Source organism: Notothenia coriiceps, unplaced genomic scaffold (genome assembly GCF_000735185.1).
Source record: "Notothenia coriiceps isolate Sejong01 unplaced genomic scaffold, NC01 NC01_scaffold00016825, whole genome shotgun sequence".
Lineage (NCBI taxonomy): Eukaryota > Metazoa > Chordata > Actinopteri > Perciformes > Nototheniidae > Notothenia > Notothenia coriiceps.
Window position 1 is genome coordinate 56,289 of NW_011349526.1, and position 14,881 is coordinate 71,169.

General features: G+C 41.0%; 1 protein-coding gene across 1 annotated transcript in view; it reads left to right on the plus strand.

The window, feature by feature from the left end:
• LOC104949845 (mothers against decapentaplegic homolog 3) overlaps positions 1-14,296 on the plus strand; it is a 24,454-nt gene extending 10,158 nt beyond the window's left edge. The window contains exons 2-8 of the mRNA XM_010776274.1: positions 6,103-6,296; positions 6,586-6,720; positions 7,970-8,095; positions 9,012-9,224; positions 9,334-9,471; positions 9,965-10,109; positions 11,677-14,296. Of these exons, the coding sequence (XP_010774576.1) occupies positions 6,103-6,296; positions 6,586-6,720; positions 7,970-8,095; positions 9,012-9,224; positions 9,334-9,471; positions 9,965-10,109; positions 11,677-11,800 (1,075 nt within the window). The 3' untranslated portion in view covers positions 11,801-14,296. The remainder of the gene's footprint in view (positions 1-6,102; positions 6,297-6,585; positions 6,721-7,969; positions 8,096-9,011; positions 9,225-9,333; positions 9,472-9,964; positions 10,110-11,676) is intronic.
• The last annotated feature ends 585 nt before the right edge of the window (positions 14,297-14,881 follow it).

A 14,881-nucleotide genomic window follows, 5' to 3' on the forward strand; every position in this document is an offset into this window, starting at 1 on the left:
CCTAGCAGGCTCATAATTATAAGGTTGTGGTCCGTCATATGCATTCGAATATTCATGTTCAACTTCTTCTGTGTCTTCTGTGTCGAAACTAGCATTGGGATCCATGTTTATTAATACGTTACACCGGCCGCTCTCCCCCTTGTGTCCCCCGTGTTACGTCACACGCGGGAGGTCACGTGCCGAGGCCTTTTTATGCGGAAGTGAACATTTCTTACAAAAACGACGCCAGATGTCACTGTAGTGTATATTTCTGTATATTTTTTTGAAAAACTAGTGTATTCATCATTTTCCTACACATTTATTCACAGGTGTCTTTAACCTGGAAGTTGCTCTTTAATGCTTAAACATTCAAAGTTGGACTTTTTAACCATTGGTCCAATGGGAAAAAACTGAAGTGGACTGTACACTGTGCAGAGAAGTTTATTAATGACTTGAATCTGGAATATTTTCAACCATTCGTCATTTTGATGCAAGGGAGAGGGGCTGCTCAGCTCATTGACCATTAGCAGTAAAACTAATGGTTCCCAGTCCTTTATCGTCCCCCCGCTTTTCGAGAACTGTATTTGCCATCTAGCCTTGCCAGTCGTCTGTCTGCTGGTTTCTTATTTCAAATCCCTCAGTGGTCCCCGATCACTCCGGCACTATGATATCACCTGTGGGTTACGTTCAGACTTGCTTTTCTCTCATACTCTATTCCTGGTTCTCATTTTTTCACACCCGCTCCTGCTTTTGTAAGAGAAGGCTGATGGCTTTTCCAGAAAGAGTGGGAGGTGGGTGTGTGAAATACGTTCCTCTGTGTGAGTACAGGAATGGACTCACGTGCCAGGATTTTTGCCCTTTTGAGCATTTCTTTTCTTTGATCAGTAGATCCCTGCTGCCCCATAATGATGACATATTTGTGTAAACCAAAAAAGTCTTGATAAGAAATTATTTGAAATCAATTTGGAAGTTCACTTTGAGGAAATATCCATGAAATGAAAAAAATACCTTAACCAATACTAACTGCCAACTGTCCTTCACCATCAAGGACAAGAAAGGGGAACGTTTTATCTAGCTATTCAGTTTAATATTACATGTTAATGGCATTTGCGCACTCTGTGACTTCAGACTGTAACATGAGCTCAGACTCATCGTTGTCATTGGACTAGCCCCAAAAGTGCTTCCACAGTTTCTTAATGAAATGATAATATTTTAACACTTGCGCTGGGTGCTAGTCAAAGTCAACTTCATTGTCAGTCTTTCAGTTTGTGTGTAAAGACAGAGAGATCGAAATACTGTTTCCCACAATCCCGAAGATACAAAAAAACAAATATATTTAAATAACAAGATATACATATAACACACCTGTTAAGCACAATCTGCCCAAAAGATTCAAAAAAAGCATTTCAGGGACAAATCCTCCCTCGAACAAACTTAACTGGGAGAGAAAGAGAGGGAAAACTGCTACTGTATCAATTTTTAGTTTAATGTTGATGTCATGTGATTAGTCCTCTGGTTGCAGATTCTTTGAAGCTTGCACAACAAGTAATGGATTGGACAGTCCCACAAGAACAGGTCTGAAGTGGGTTTGAAATGAATTCAAGCTGGGGGATAGCTGCAGTAGAAGATATAGCAGTTTTAAGGACAATTAAATTAGCTTTGATAACTTAAACTTTATTGCAGCCACTTCTCCAGAGTTAGTGAATGATTTGTGTCTTCACATGTTGTTACTGGAAGACAGCGGCTGACGGGGAAATGTCATTTGTCTGCAGCTCCTCTTGGTCGTGGTTCCACAGACTGGCCACATACTTTATGAAAGGCACAAAGGCCAGTTCAGCACTACACCCCCCCCCTTCTTCACTCGGTACTGGGACGGAGGCAGGGCGGTCAGGATAGTGGGACAGACGGAGGAGGTTGAGGGAGTGGGGGGGTTTAGGGGCCCGGTCACAGACACTCTGAGCTGCCCTGAGCTGCTGAGACAGCCTGCCTGTCCTATTGTCCAACAGCACCCTCCTTTCTTTATCCATCCTCCCCCCTGCCCTCCCCCCCCCTGTGCTCTCACAGGACAGATTGTGACTAGAGCACCGGATGCACCTGCAGACAAAGTATCCCAAACCATTTATTTTAATTTTTTTTTTAACACTTTTTGTTGGAAGACAACAAAAAATCAGAACCAACCAAGATGGAGAGTTATTTGATTTCCTTGGCATTAAACAACTTACCGAGCGGTAACAGTTGCAACACAGGATCAGGTCATGAGGATGTTGATTCATAAACTACAGGTTGTGAACAAAATCTAAGTCTGATTTTATTGAGAAATCATGATCATGGGCTTTTGTTTATGTCTAGGTTGTTTAGTTGTTTCTATGTATTATATTGATTGTTCACTGTGCTGTACTGCAAATGTCCCCTTTCCGGAAGAAATATTTGTAAAGTCTAAAAAATAAAGTTGATTTTGAAAGGCGTTCAGCTCCCTTACTGTTAGCTGGCATCTGTTGAGTGAGCGTGGATCACATTTGAGTTTTAAGCTTGGAAGAGGTTTTTAAGAAGTCTATGTCAAAAGGTCCTAAGGGAGAGTGTGTCTGTAAGTGTGTGTGCGAACTGCTCGCACCATGGTCAGCCTGGACACACACATTGTATATGTTTGTGTCTGAGCGTAACTGGGCATGCCTCTGAGTGTTTGTTTTGCCCCCTCCTTCCTGAGATCAGTGAAGCTCAATCTGCTCTGTCTAGGTCTGTTTTATGAGTCAGTCACACACACACACACACACACACACACACACACACACACACACACACACACACACACACACACACACAGCTGGACCCTCCTTTCTTACTTCAGCACTCAACAATATAACTTTACTAGATGACAATTTATCTTCCCTTCCCTCTCTTTCACTGTTGTTTGCACTCTGTTCACAAATCCACAATGTTCACATTTATATACAAATGTATTCTTTAAAGGTACTTTTATTTGTACATGACAATTCTTTGCATCGTATAATCCATTTAAGGATATGAAACACTTCTCTCAACCATACATACATACATACACACACATACAGAAACAATATGTGAAGTTTGTGTACTTCCCCTTCAGACAGAAGATTACTAACATAATGGGAAACCACTAAAGTTATTTGATGTTACTGTTGCTCATACCTTTGTGTGTTTGTGTGAATGTGTGTGTGTGGGTGTGTGTGTGCACAGACAGATTGCATCCCACACCATTCACAGAAATGGAGCTGGTTTAGTGTAACGGTCAGGTTCAGCCATGACGCTTCGGGTCATGAAACACAATGATGTTGACACAATTTCCCCTGAGGCCAAAAATCTATACCAATTTGTCCCTTTCCCTTTTTGGACATCAATTTCCCTCTGACTGTCTCTTGGCAGAGAAGCGTGGAAGCTTTGGCTATTGTTCTCAATCAGAGGGGTATCGAGATGACCTAAAGATGTCACTTTCACATTTTAAATAGCCTTGTCATCTCCTTGCAGATGGAATTAAAAATCAATGCAAGTCTGAAAAGTTGACGGTGGTATGGATACTTTTTATTCTAGGATTTTATTTTTAAATATGTTTAAAACAAATATTTATTTGGTTATAAATAATAGCAATTAGATAAATACATGAATATATGCTGGCAGATTAATAACTATTAAACAAGTATTTTTAGTAATTCAATGATTAGACTCTAGGAAACTGGTGGGTGCTCTTGTAAATAATAATCAGCAGATTGATTGATAGTGAAATTATTCATTTGTTTTACGGTACCACACAGTAGACTGCTGCGTAAAATATGTACACACAATTATTTGGCAAAACATGCTGATGGCGGCCTTCAACCACAAATTATACATTATTGATTCAGAGGTTTAAAAACTTCCATCCTGGATTCTTGGAAGTCTTCAGATCCCACCCATAAACACCCAGCTGGGGATTTGGGGTCGCAGCCCCCCCCTCTGCCTCCCCCCTACTGCATAACTGAAGCACTCTGAGCTCCAAATCATTTCTAATTGTTATGTGGGATCTGAGGTTGCCTGTTTAGACAGTGCTGCTTCTCCTCCTCCACACGTCATGCTGAGGCTTGATCGTGGTGCAGGAGTGGTTTTTACTGTTTGTTTTTTTTCCTTATTACATTTTTATTCACCTTGCAATCAAACATTTCTTCAGTAAAGTGAAGTTCAACAATTTAATAAAATAAAACTACTATATGAGAGAGTAAACCGTCATGGTTTGTGAACACTATAGATTGTATACCATTTAATCAAAAGATATCATTGAAGTTTCTTACTATGAGTAATGGTATGAAGCAATGCTACGAATGGTTTCCTGTTCTGTTGTACGTAATTGCTAAGTTCGTGCTGTTAAGTTAATATCTGCGTTTCTTCTGCGATTGTTGTGAACGTTTGTCTGTGTGTTCACTGTGTTTGCCTCGTGCATCATGTACCGTGTTTCTTTTTTCATTGTAGCTGGGATTCAACTGTCTTTGTGTTTCATTAATTTGGTCCAATCATTTCAATACAAGGTTGCAAATCAAGGACCAATTTGTTTTAATAAAGGAGTGACAACATATTTAGTTGACATTTGAGGTGACTTAAAAAGATCACATCATTCACGAACTGAAACCAAAAAACGATGAATTGTAGTAAAGGGAAATGGAACCAATAAATCACAATACATGCTAAACACAGGAAAACGGCATTAGAAAAGAGGAACACCAGTCACGTCAAGTAGAACCTCAGTAACGTTTACTGTAAGACATCAAACTATATGTTACTAGGTACAATTCAACTTTAAAAAGTTGACATTATTAGCAGTAATATTTATTGCAGTTTCTGAAATCTGCCTGGTTTTCTATGCTCCTAGCCCTGATGTCACAGATTTGTATCATTATGAATATTATTATATTACTGTTGCTCACTTCCCTTTTTGATGTGTAAGCTGGGATAACCTGCATGGTGTTGCAAAAGCTTTAAAAATTAAGACATTCTTTACAAAACTGAATGTAAAAAGCGTTGGACACCGAGTCAGGTGAAGGAAAAACATTTTCTGTTTTATGTGTATTTGATTACAAATAATAGCTGTTGTCAACTTTCACTTCTGTTATGGTGGCTACTGGACTGCTAAATAAAGAAATGGCTTTAAAAATGTTTACAAATGATGGCAACTGTATTCACTGTATGGGAAATCTTATCATACAAGTATTTAAGAGTGCACTCGGCCTCTCACTTTCAGGCTGTTTTGTATCCTCTTGTGATAGCTTTCCTCTTCAACTTTACAATATGCTCTTGTATGCTTGTGTGCACTAAACGTACTCGGACACCCTTTACAAATTCAAGGCTTCTCCCCCAAACACACACTCTCCACAGTCCATTTGAAAGTACAGAGGACTTGAATAAAAGCCTTTGCCATGAAAAATTAAAATACTATTCTCTGCTTGCAGGAAGTACAATGGCTGACCCAGATCGGGTTCAGTTGGTTTTTTTTTTAATTTGTGGACTGACATGTGTCCTTCTAAAGGGCTTTAGCTTACGTCTTTGACCCCTACTCTGTGTCTGTGTGAGAGTGAGTGGGTGAGACAGATTGATAGAAAGGACATAATGGTCATGGCCTCTTGCATAAGATGACAAGTGTGTTTTTTGGTCAATGTGCTCAGAGATTAAAGGCTACATGCCCATTATGACAATCTGTAGCATCAAACAATAACTCAATACTATCTGGAAGCCTTAACCATCATCCTCTATACAAGATGAGTGCAGATGTTAAACAACACAATGAAACTCCTGTTATACACACATGAAATCTCAAAGGCGGATGTTTATTCTAAGATATCGCCTCATAACCGGCGCCCACACAGCTGGGATTCTCCTCAGCAGGAGGTCAGTGTCAGAGCCCGAAGGAAAACACTAGTAAACACATGGTGCTAAAGATGATTTGGAGGACAGAATTGTCTCTTAAGTGTGAAAGAAAGATCAGAGTACAAGTGAGTTGATTATATGGCTGTGTATTGGCAAAATCTGGCGCTGCGATAAATATATCATGACACAGGTATTCAGTATTTCATTTGAAAGGTTATTGACTAACGTCTCTTCTTCCTCCTCTCCTCCCGCCTGCAGGTCTCTGGATGGCCGCCTGCAGGTTTCCCACAGGAAAGGTTTGCCTCACGTCATCTACTGCCGCCTGTGGCGCTGGCCCGACCTGCAGTCCCACCACGAGCTGCGGGCGGTGGAGCTGTGCGAGTACGCCTTCCACACCAAGAAGGACGAAGTGTGTGTCAACCCGTACCACTACCAGAGAGTGGAGACGCCTGGTACGAGCTGGAGCGCCCTTTATCTCTCCTTATCATTTCCTCATAGAGTTTTCCAAGTATTTTTAAGGTTGGCGTTTGACAGTTTGTCTAGATTTATTTCATTTTGCTGTGAGGGCCCTTTTCTCTGAAGTTATGAATGTTTCCAAAACACACTTTAAGTGACTTGGTTGTATATAGAGAGCTAATCAAATACTACACTGTTTATTTATGTTACCCAGACAGGAAACCAATCACTATTGCTATTTTCTAATAACTACTTGTTGTGTTTGTCTACGTGTCCATCCTACAGTCCTCCCCCCTGTGTTGGTGCCCAGACACACCGAGATCCCCAGTGAGTTCCCACCTCTGGATGATTACAGCCATTCGATCCCAGAAAACACCAACTTCCCTGCAGGCATTGAGCCCCAGTGCAACTACATACCAGGTACTAATGCTGCCTAACATGGATCCCACCCAAAAACTCCTTCACATCATAACTTGGATACAAATTATTTACAAAAAGTGTGATTATCCAATGTATCCCAGGGCAGAGTCCTGCACGGGTCTGATTTTCAAGACCTGCTCCCGCCCCGCACCCGCGACGTGCAATACCGAACCCGCCCCGCTACGCACATATTGCTAATTAGTTCCGCAACCCGACCCGACCCGACCCATCGGCACAGGATCCGCAACCCGACCCGAACCCACATATATATGAGCAGTGAAAACGTGCAATTATTATCACACGCAGTTGCATATTTGTCTCAAAAAGCGTGGGATGTTGGTTATTTTCTCCATCTAGGACGACACCAAAAGCCTCCCAAACGTTGGATTTTGCTCTTGAGGAAGTGTTATTGAAAATGCTGTATTCTCCGCTAGAGAGCTTCACCTCAGCCATTTCGAATGTGGCGCGCTCAGCAGCAGATTGATGTGCTGCAGAGGTTATGATTATGCGCTGTCCCGCGGGGGAGAGGTCTGAGTATTTAAACATTAAACTAAATTATTATAATTTTAATATATTTATTATGCAACACCTGCGACCCGACCGGCATCATCTTTGTTTTACCCAGAACCGAACCCGGAAAAAAGCATTTGAAAAAGTACCACCCGCGAATCACTTTTTGGGTACCCGGCCCGATGCAGGACTCTGTCCCAGGGTCAAACGGTTAACATAAACATGGCTTGTTCACTGCAACACATCATCACTCTACCTATCAAAAGTTCTTCCTAAGAGAAGATTTTATCCTGCGGACCAGAAGTAGTTCAGATGTTTGTGGTCCATGCTTTTAGTAAATCCAATCTTTTGTTTCTCGGTTGAGCTCTGAAAAGCCTCTTTCCCTGCATTGTCACTGTAAAAAATAATTGACTTATTTAATTGGTTGTGGTTCTAAGTGCCTTCACCCCTTTCAGTCTGACACAGTGATAACACGTTAGCATCCGATCTAAATGGTTCAACAATTGTTATTTAACATACTCCCACCTCACAATCAGTAAACACATCATTAAATTGTATTTTATTTGATGATGATTGAATGTTGTGTAATCATTTGTAGATTGACAGTGTTTTTGTCTTCTTCTGTAGTGTTTCAATCAGCCAACTACTATACGTATACAGCAGACATTTGCAAATGATATATTCGAAGGACCTTGAACTCAAGTTGTTGCGATTGTCTGTTTGTTTTTGCGTGTTTCAGAAACGCCACCTCCAGGTTACCTCAGTGAGGATGGAGAGACCAGCGATCACCAGATGACCCACAGCATGGACACCAGCTCCCCAAACCTGTCACCTAACCCTGTATCACCCACACACAGCAACTTAGGTAAATTGTGTTTATGTGTGTCTGTGTGTGTCTGTGTGTTTGTGTTCCTCTCTGTCTGCATGCCTTCACTTACAGACACATTTTTAAATAGTGTATTTCCCCAGTGGGAATACTCTGTTTGATCTGAGTCGGTTTTCTTGTAAGAGGAAACCAGGTGATGAAAGAAGCCTTTGTCTTCGCTGTTGAACAGGCCAAGACACCATTCAGCCCTCACTGACTTCAATGACAATATCCGTTGTTTATTATATCAGTACGGGAAAACTCCAGGGGGGCCTGTCTGGAAAGCCTCTGGTTGAATAACAAAATCACACCAGTTTAATTTGGCAGCAGACTCCAGCTCTGATCTGGACTTCAAAGCCAAGGACGAAATGTTGAGGTTGTTAGAGAGTGGCCATGTTGAGGGGAAAATAGCAAATGACCAGAACCAGTGGAAGTTACTGAAAATGATCTTGGATAGGCCTGTCATTTGACCATTTTGGCTCCACGTCCCACCAGTGAGGGTTAAGTTTCCACATTAGGTCTGGTAAAAGCTTCTGGAAAGCAGCGTATGGAATTGACATTTTGTGAAGCAAGCTCGGCCCGAATGTTTTCTTTGGTTAGGTTTTTCTCCCCATTCAACATCCACCTCAACCCCTTTTCTCCCCACATTTAGCTCTTCCTTGCTTCAGTTGCTCTTCATTTTAATCCCCTCTATTCTGTTTTCTGCAATTATTTCTCTGATTTGCACTTCTTATCCTCTAAACCTTGAATCCTGTCTACTGTAAGGCATTTATTTTCTGTATATATTTATTATAAGCATTGCATTATTGATATGCACATTCAAGTATATTCACAGCCTCCCTGATATCTACATTTGTTGTTCTGAGTTCGGTCTGATGATGAAAGCGAACTGTATCTTTCTCCCTCTCTGTGTCAGACCTTCAGCCAGTCACATACTGCGAGCCGGCCTTCTGGTGCTCCATTTCCTACTACGAGCTGAACCAGCGAGTAGGAGAGACCTTCCACGCCTCCCAGCCCTCGCTGACAGTGGACGGCTTCACGGACCCCTCCAACTCAGAGCGGTTCTGCCTGGGCCTGTTGTCCAACGTCAACCGCAACGCAGCTCTGGAGCTAACGCGCAGACATATTGGTACTGTGGATTTTAAATCCGCTGATTGATGATTAGTTTAATACCAATAACGAACAATACATCCCTCTGCATTTGTAATTTCTCATAACTTCATTTTAATTTCTTCAAGGCCGCGGGGTGCGGCTGTATTACATCGGAGGAGAAGTGTTTGCTGAGTGTCTCAGTGACAGCGCCATCTTTGTCCAGAGCCCCAACTGTAACCAGCGCTACGGCTGGCACCCTGCCACCGTCTGCAAAATCCCCCCAGGTCAGTGTGAAGCTGAAACAGTTGTGTTTTCCCTAACTGAGACAGCTAAATGTAACCAATGGGGCACCTTTTTGAGACATCTTTGTTTGTATGTCTATAACTGCCTATTACTATTTAATTATTATATATCATTATTCTATTCTATCTACTATATACTATATAACTGCAAATTACGTTGTTATTATTTAAATGTGTAGGGTAAATACATCATTGCGGTCAAAAAAAGTTTTTAATATAACTTTTGTGGAAGCATATTAATATTCAGAGCATTACCCATCCATTACCCACAATGCAGTGTGACATCCCGTTAGACAGTTAATCAATTTGTTTAGCTCCCCCTGTTGCTGCAAAATGCTATACTGTATACGATGAGTTTTAGCCAACCCTCTGTCCCCAGTATTATGTACGCTAATGAATAAAGTGAGAGCCAAGTGATTGTGACCAGTCGGTGTGGCTTCACTCTTGTTTGTGTGTTTTCTTTCCTTCTCTACAGGATGTAACCTGAAGATTTTCAACAACCAGGAGTTTGCGGCCCTGCTGGCCCAGTCGGTCAACCAGGGCTTCGAGGCTGTGTACCAACTCACCAGGATGTGCACCATCCGCATGAGCTTCGTTAAGGGCTGGGGAGCCGAGTACAGGTGAGCTGCTGACACACATCAGCTGTGGTTCAATGAAAACCACTTTCTCATTTTCTTAATGGTAAACCAGAGCTGAACTGCTTAACCGGATGATAAAACCCTCAACCAACTTGTCAGAAGCACCATTATGCAAAGTCCTTAGCAAGCCCTTGTGTAAACACAGACAATAGAAACAAACAGTATGTGAATCACATCCCACAGTCCGGCCGCCCCCGCTCTCAGGCATCTGCTCACACTCGGGTGAATCCGGTGCGTGACGTCACCGAGCCCTCATCAATGGAAACGGGCCCCAGACTATTTTTAAGCAAACACACATGTGCTGCGTCAAAAAGAAATGTCAGACTTTCCCTCGCTCTTACCCTCCCTGTTTTACATACAGTGTGACTCACTGATAGTAAGAAAAGAGGAGACTGAATACACGAGGAGCTGCTGATTGGCTGAAAGTCGGCTCGGCACAGGAGATTTCCTCCAGGGGAAACCTTTGCGCTGAGAGCGACTGCCTACCAGTCCTGTCCAGACTAAATGCTGACATGTGGAGACACTTAAAAACAGGATTCAGGTTACTGGAGCAGCCAGGCCTCCGCCCACAACTCACTCTCCGTCTGCTTCACTGCTGGCTCGCCGTTGTTTTTTCTTTAAACTCTTTTGTTCCTTTTACCTGTTTAATCATTTTTAATCTACTTAAAAAACATAACCAGAAAAAATGAAATAAAAAAACTATAATTGTTGCACCAAATGAATTCAGACAGAAGCTGTGTTGCCAGCACTCATCAAACAAAGCACATAAACCAGAGGGAAATCACGCAGCTGGCAAGTGTCTGCGTTCATCTGGCTCGCCAACACCTAAATTAGATGTATAACAACATACAGGATACATTTTGCCTGCTGTTGTTCTTGGCATTGACTGAAAGATCATGGTGTTGGTTATTTGATTCGCCTCAAAACATGGGGTTTGGTTTATCACTAAACCAGATAAAACATTCAGTTTTACATGATTTGTCAGAAAATATGGCAAGAATTATTTCCCTGGCTGAGAAACACTGTAACCAGAACTCTTTTGGAAATATAATCCCTCTTTTTTTATAGCTCATACAAATTGCTTTTTTTCCTACAGTGTCTGCAATGTGTTGTGCAGCTGATGCTGGTCTTTCCCCAGGCACTTCAGGCTTAAGAGCTGTCACTTAGCCCCACTTAGACTCATACATTATATTACTATGGACACTTTTGCCTCTCCTCTCGTCTGTGATAAAAGCAGAGAGGGTTTTCGTATGTGGGGAATCAGGGAATCACCAAAGGATATGGAGGTGAAGAGGTTGAATGTCTGGAAAGGTTTTGTTTATTTTGCCTCTTCTAAGGTTTATCTTTTACTATAATGAAGAACAAATGTGTCAATGGAGAAACCTCATCATCACTTTGTACATCCTTAAGTCTTTCAGAGGTTCATATAGTACAAAGGTGAAAACTTTTTATGAACAAAACCTCCTACTTTACGTTTACCTCCAAACATTTGCTCTCAACAGCTTTTCCCTGTAGTCAACACATTTCTGTGCTCTCCTGTGTCTCCCAGGCGACAGACGGTGACCAGCACCCCCTGCTGGATCGAGCTGCACCTGAACGGCCCCCTGCAGTGGCTCGACAAGGTGCTCACACAAATGGGTTCCCCCAGCATCCGCTGCTCTAGCGTCTCCTAGGGAAACCCTTCATCCTCCCACTTCCTGTCAGAGACTAAAAACACACAGACTGCATTCAGGCAAGAGACGCTACACAACTACGGAAAGACGATGAGCCCCCCCCCCCACCCTTACCCGATTCAGCCAATCCTCAGTCTGTAACTCAGTCCTTCCTCCCCACCCGCTGTCAGTAGCACTTTTTATATTCATGTTGTTTGTGGCGAAAGGGGACAAGTGCATTAAAGCAGTACCAGGTTAGTGTGATCTCCACATTATGTCCAGATTTATTGTAATGGCAATGAATAAGTGCCAGAAAGGCTGTAGCAAAGGGAGGAGTTTATTTCTCATTGGAAGAGATTCTTATTTCTTTACTCTTTTGTTTAAATTTCATTTTTCCTAATTTTTACATTTTATTTTGTACAGATGTTATAGTGAAAAGTGGATATAAAAAATATTTTTTTTTAAGCATTTATTTTGTAAAGCATGTATAAGATCATGTGTTATGCATTTCACTTGACTTTGTTTCTGTATTTGGGCATTTGATAGGTTATGAAGACATTTACAAATGTGACCCAGTGAGATAGATTGAAAATTAATAATATAATGGCAATGTTCAACCGCCATTTGTAAACACTGTGTGAAGGAATATAATGCAAACCGAGTAACCGCATTTGTTTACGTTTTCATACTGTCATATGCAGCCTGTTATACAAATAACACAGTGTCTCAACAGATAAGAGTTTCCAGAACAAAGCCCAAACCCATATATGAGTACTTAAAAAAGACAGTGGCACTGTTCAAATGTGATTAGGAGGATGGTGCACTTTATTAAATGTTAATACGCTAGTAAAGTGATGTCGGCAAACTACATTTCATTACAGTTGTAGCTTGCCTTACAGCTGTCGTGGATTTGTCAGAAGATTATATGAAATATATCCTGTATTCTTTTCAGGAAGATTTGCCAATTTGCAAAATAATTTGCAGCTTGTGTATTTGTGTACTAGGTAGTATATGATTTACACAGAACTTGAAAACATCTCACATACTTTGCTGTTCTGTAAACTTTTAGTTAAATTATACATTGTACACAAAGTGTAGGTGGAACACTTGTGTGTGCTGTGCAGAGGGCTGTGTAAAGGGAGCAGGAAGATGCCTTTGCTTTTTTAATTTTCTCTCTCAGCAGTCCATAACATTGGTCTTATTTTTGCCATCAGTGATATTGAATTTTTGCACACTCAGGACCGTGAAAATTACAAACAGCTGAATTATGTACAGAAAGCAGTGAAAAGGACAGATTCATGACTCTTCAGACGTTAAAGTCTATTTTGCTACCAATTATTTTTGTAGGAGGGTAAAATGATAACGTGTTTTTGCATACACAAAAAAAAAAAAAACTGCTCCAAGTCTGGGGATGTTAACCTTGTATTTTTCTACATGTGAGGACGAGGCAGTTTCAGGACAAAGCACAGCTCTTTACAAAGGGACATGTTTAGATGGGCAGAGGCATGTAAATAACAGTAGCTTCTCAAAGTCTGATGTCCCTATTTTTTGTTTTGTTTTAGGTATATGTACATGCAGTACATACATGTGATATATTGCCACCGTTAACCTTTATAATGTTGATGGTTTTGAAATGGGCAAATGAAAACCTTAAAAAGAAAATGTTGAGAAAAGCTTTTTGCTGATAGAAAAGCAGAGTCTTAGCTTTGACCCCGTTTCCTTTCAGCCGCCCACTGTGGTGGAAGTGGATCGATTTCCTTCTGGTTCTATAACACTGAACAAAGACACAGTGGGTGAACCCGGACAATATTTTGAATGGTTTTACAGTACTTATTTACATTAACCCAGCTATTGATGTTAATGTTAGCCCAGTGGTGCTAGTCTTTAACATTTATAGGGACTCCAGAGAACAGCCAAGCCATACGATTTTACTGAAGAAGCCAAAAGATTTTTGATGTCTTTTTAAATGATCATGACTTTTTAACCCTAAAACTGTAAGGTGGGATGGTTTCAGAGAAAGTAGCATCTACCAATCTGAGACACCTCGCCATAGAGCTTCTAGGGTCCTTGAACGCAGCATTTGTTACCCTAAATGGCTCTTTTTAACCCAATGGAGGGTTGAACATTTTTGAAAAAGAGAAAGAATAATTTTGATGGAAATTGCAATTGGAATGTTATTTACGATATTGAGAGGAAAATAGATTTAAATGTGAATGGTGGGATAATTTATGACTATCTGCTCCATACAAATATATATTTCTTAAATCTGTATGATTTTTATTTTGATAAACCCACCCCATAGTCAATGTAATAAGTTGGTTATATTTTGCAAGCAAATGTTTCATTTATATAAACTCAAGTCATAGTGAGACTTCCCGCCTTGTTTTAAGTGTTCACTGTTATCGTTGTTATTAGTTGTGATTTATGTATGTGCTCTAAATTTGTCTTTTTAGATGTCTTGTATACAAATATACCCTTTATATTTCTCTGCCTATAAAAAGTGGATGTGATGCTTTATATTTTTGTGTATTATTGCTGGTCTATGAATAAAATATATCTTGTGGTGATGAAACTGGGCAAACCAAATCTTCAAACCACCCGTCTGTAGTAACTGTTTAGCATACTATTGTACTCAGATTCAGTTTGTTGAGTATAATTGGTCCAAAATGGAATAATTCCACATTTGAAAAGGGCACTTATTTGATTTAATAGCTTATTACATTTTGTGTACATGAAAGGTACACACCCGCCTCTCTGGAGACACTACAGGTTTTACACTCCTCTGTCTGTTTTGTTCTGTAGTTTGGGGATTTCCTTGTTTGTGGTGGATACATTGGCGCTGTCCGGAAGCAGACAGAAACAGTTATTACCAAAGCAGACACTGTTGGCTCTTCAATTATTGCTGCGTTACACCCTAATGCCAACCATATCCCTTTCTGCTGTCACAGAGGCACGACATGGCCCTGCATATGAAAGCAAGGCTTTGTTCTGATGCCCTTAAGGTAAAGTAGTGCAGGTACTTCCGAAACCACGTCACTGTGGTGACAAATAGTTTGGGTGCATGAGAAAATCCATTGTTAAAGTGAAAGAGAGGGGGGCGTG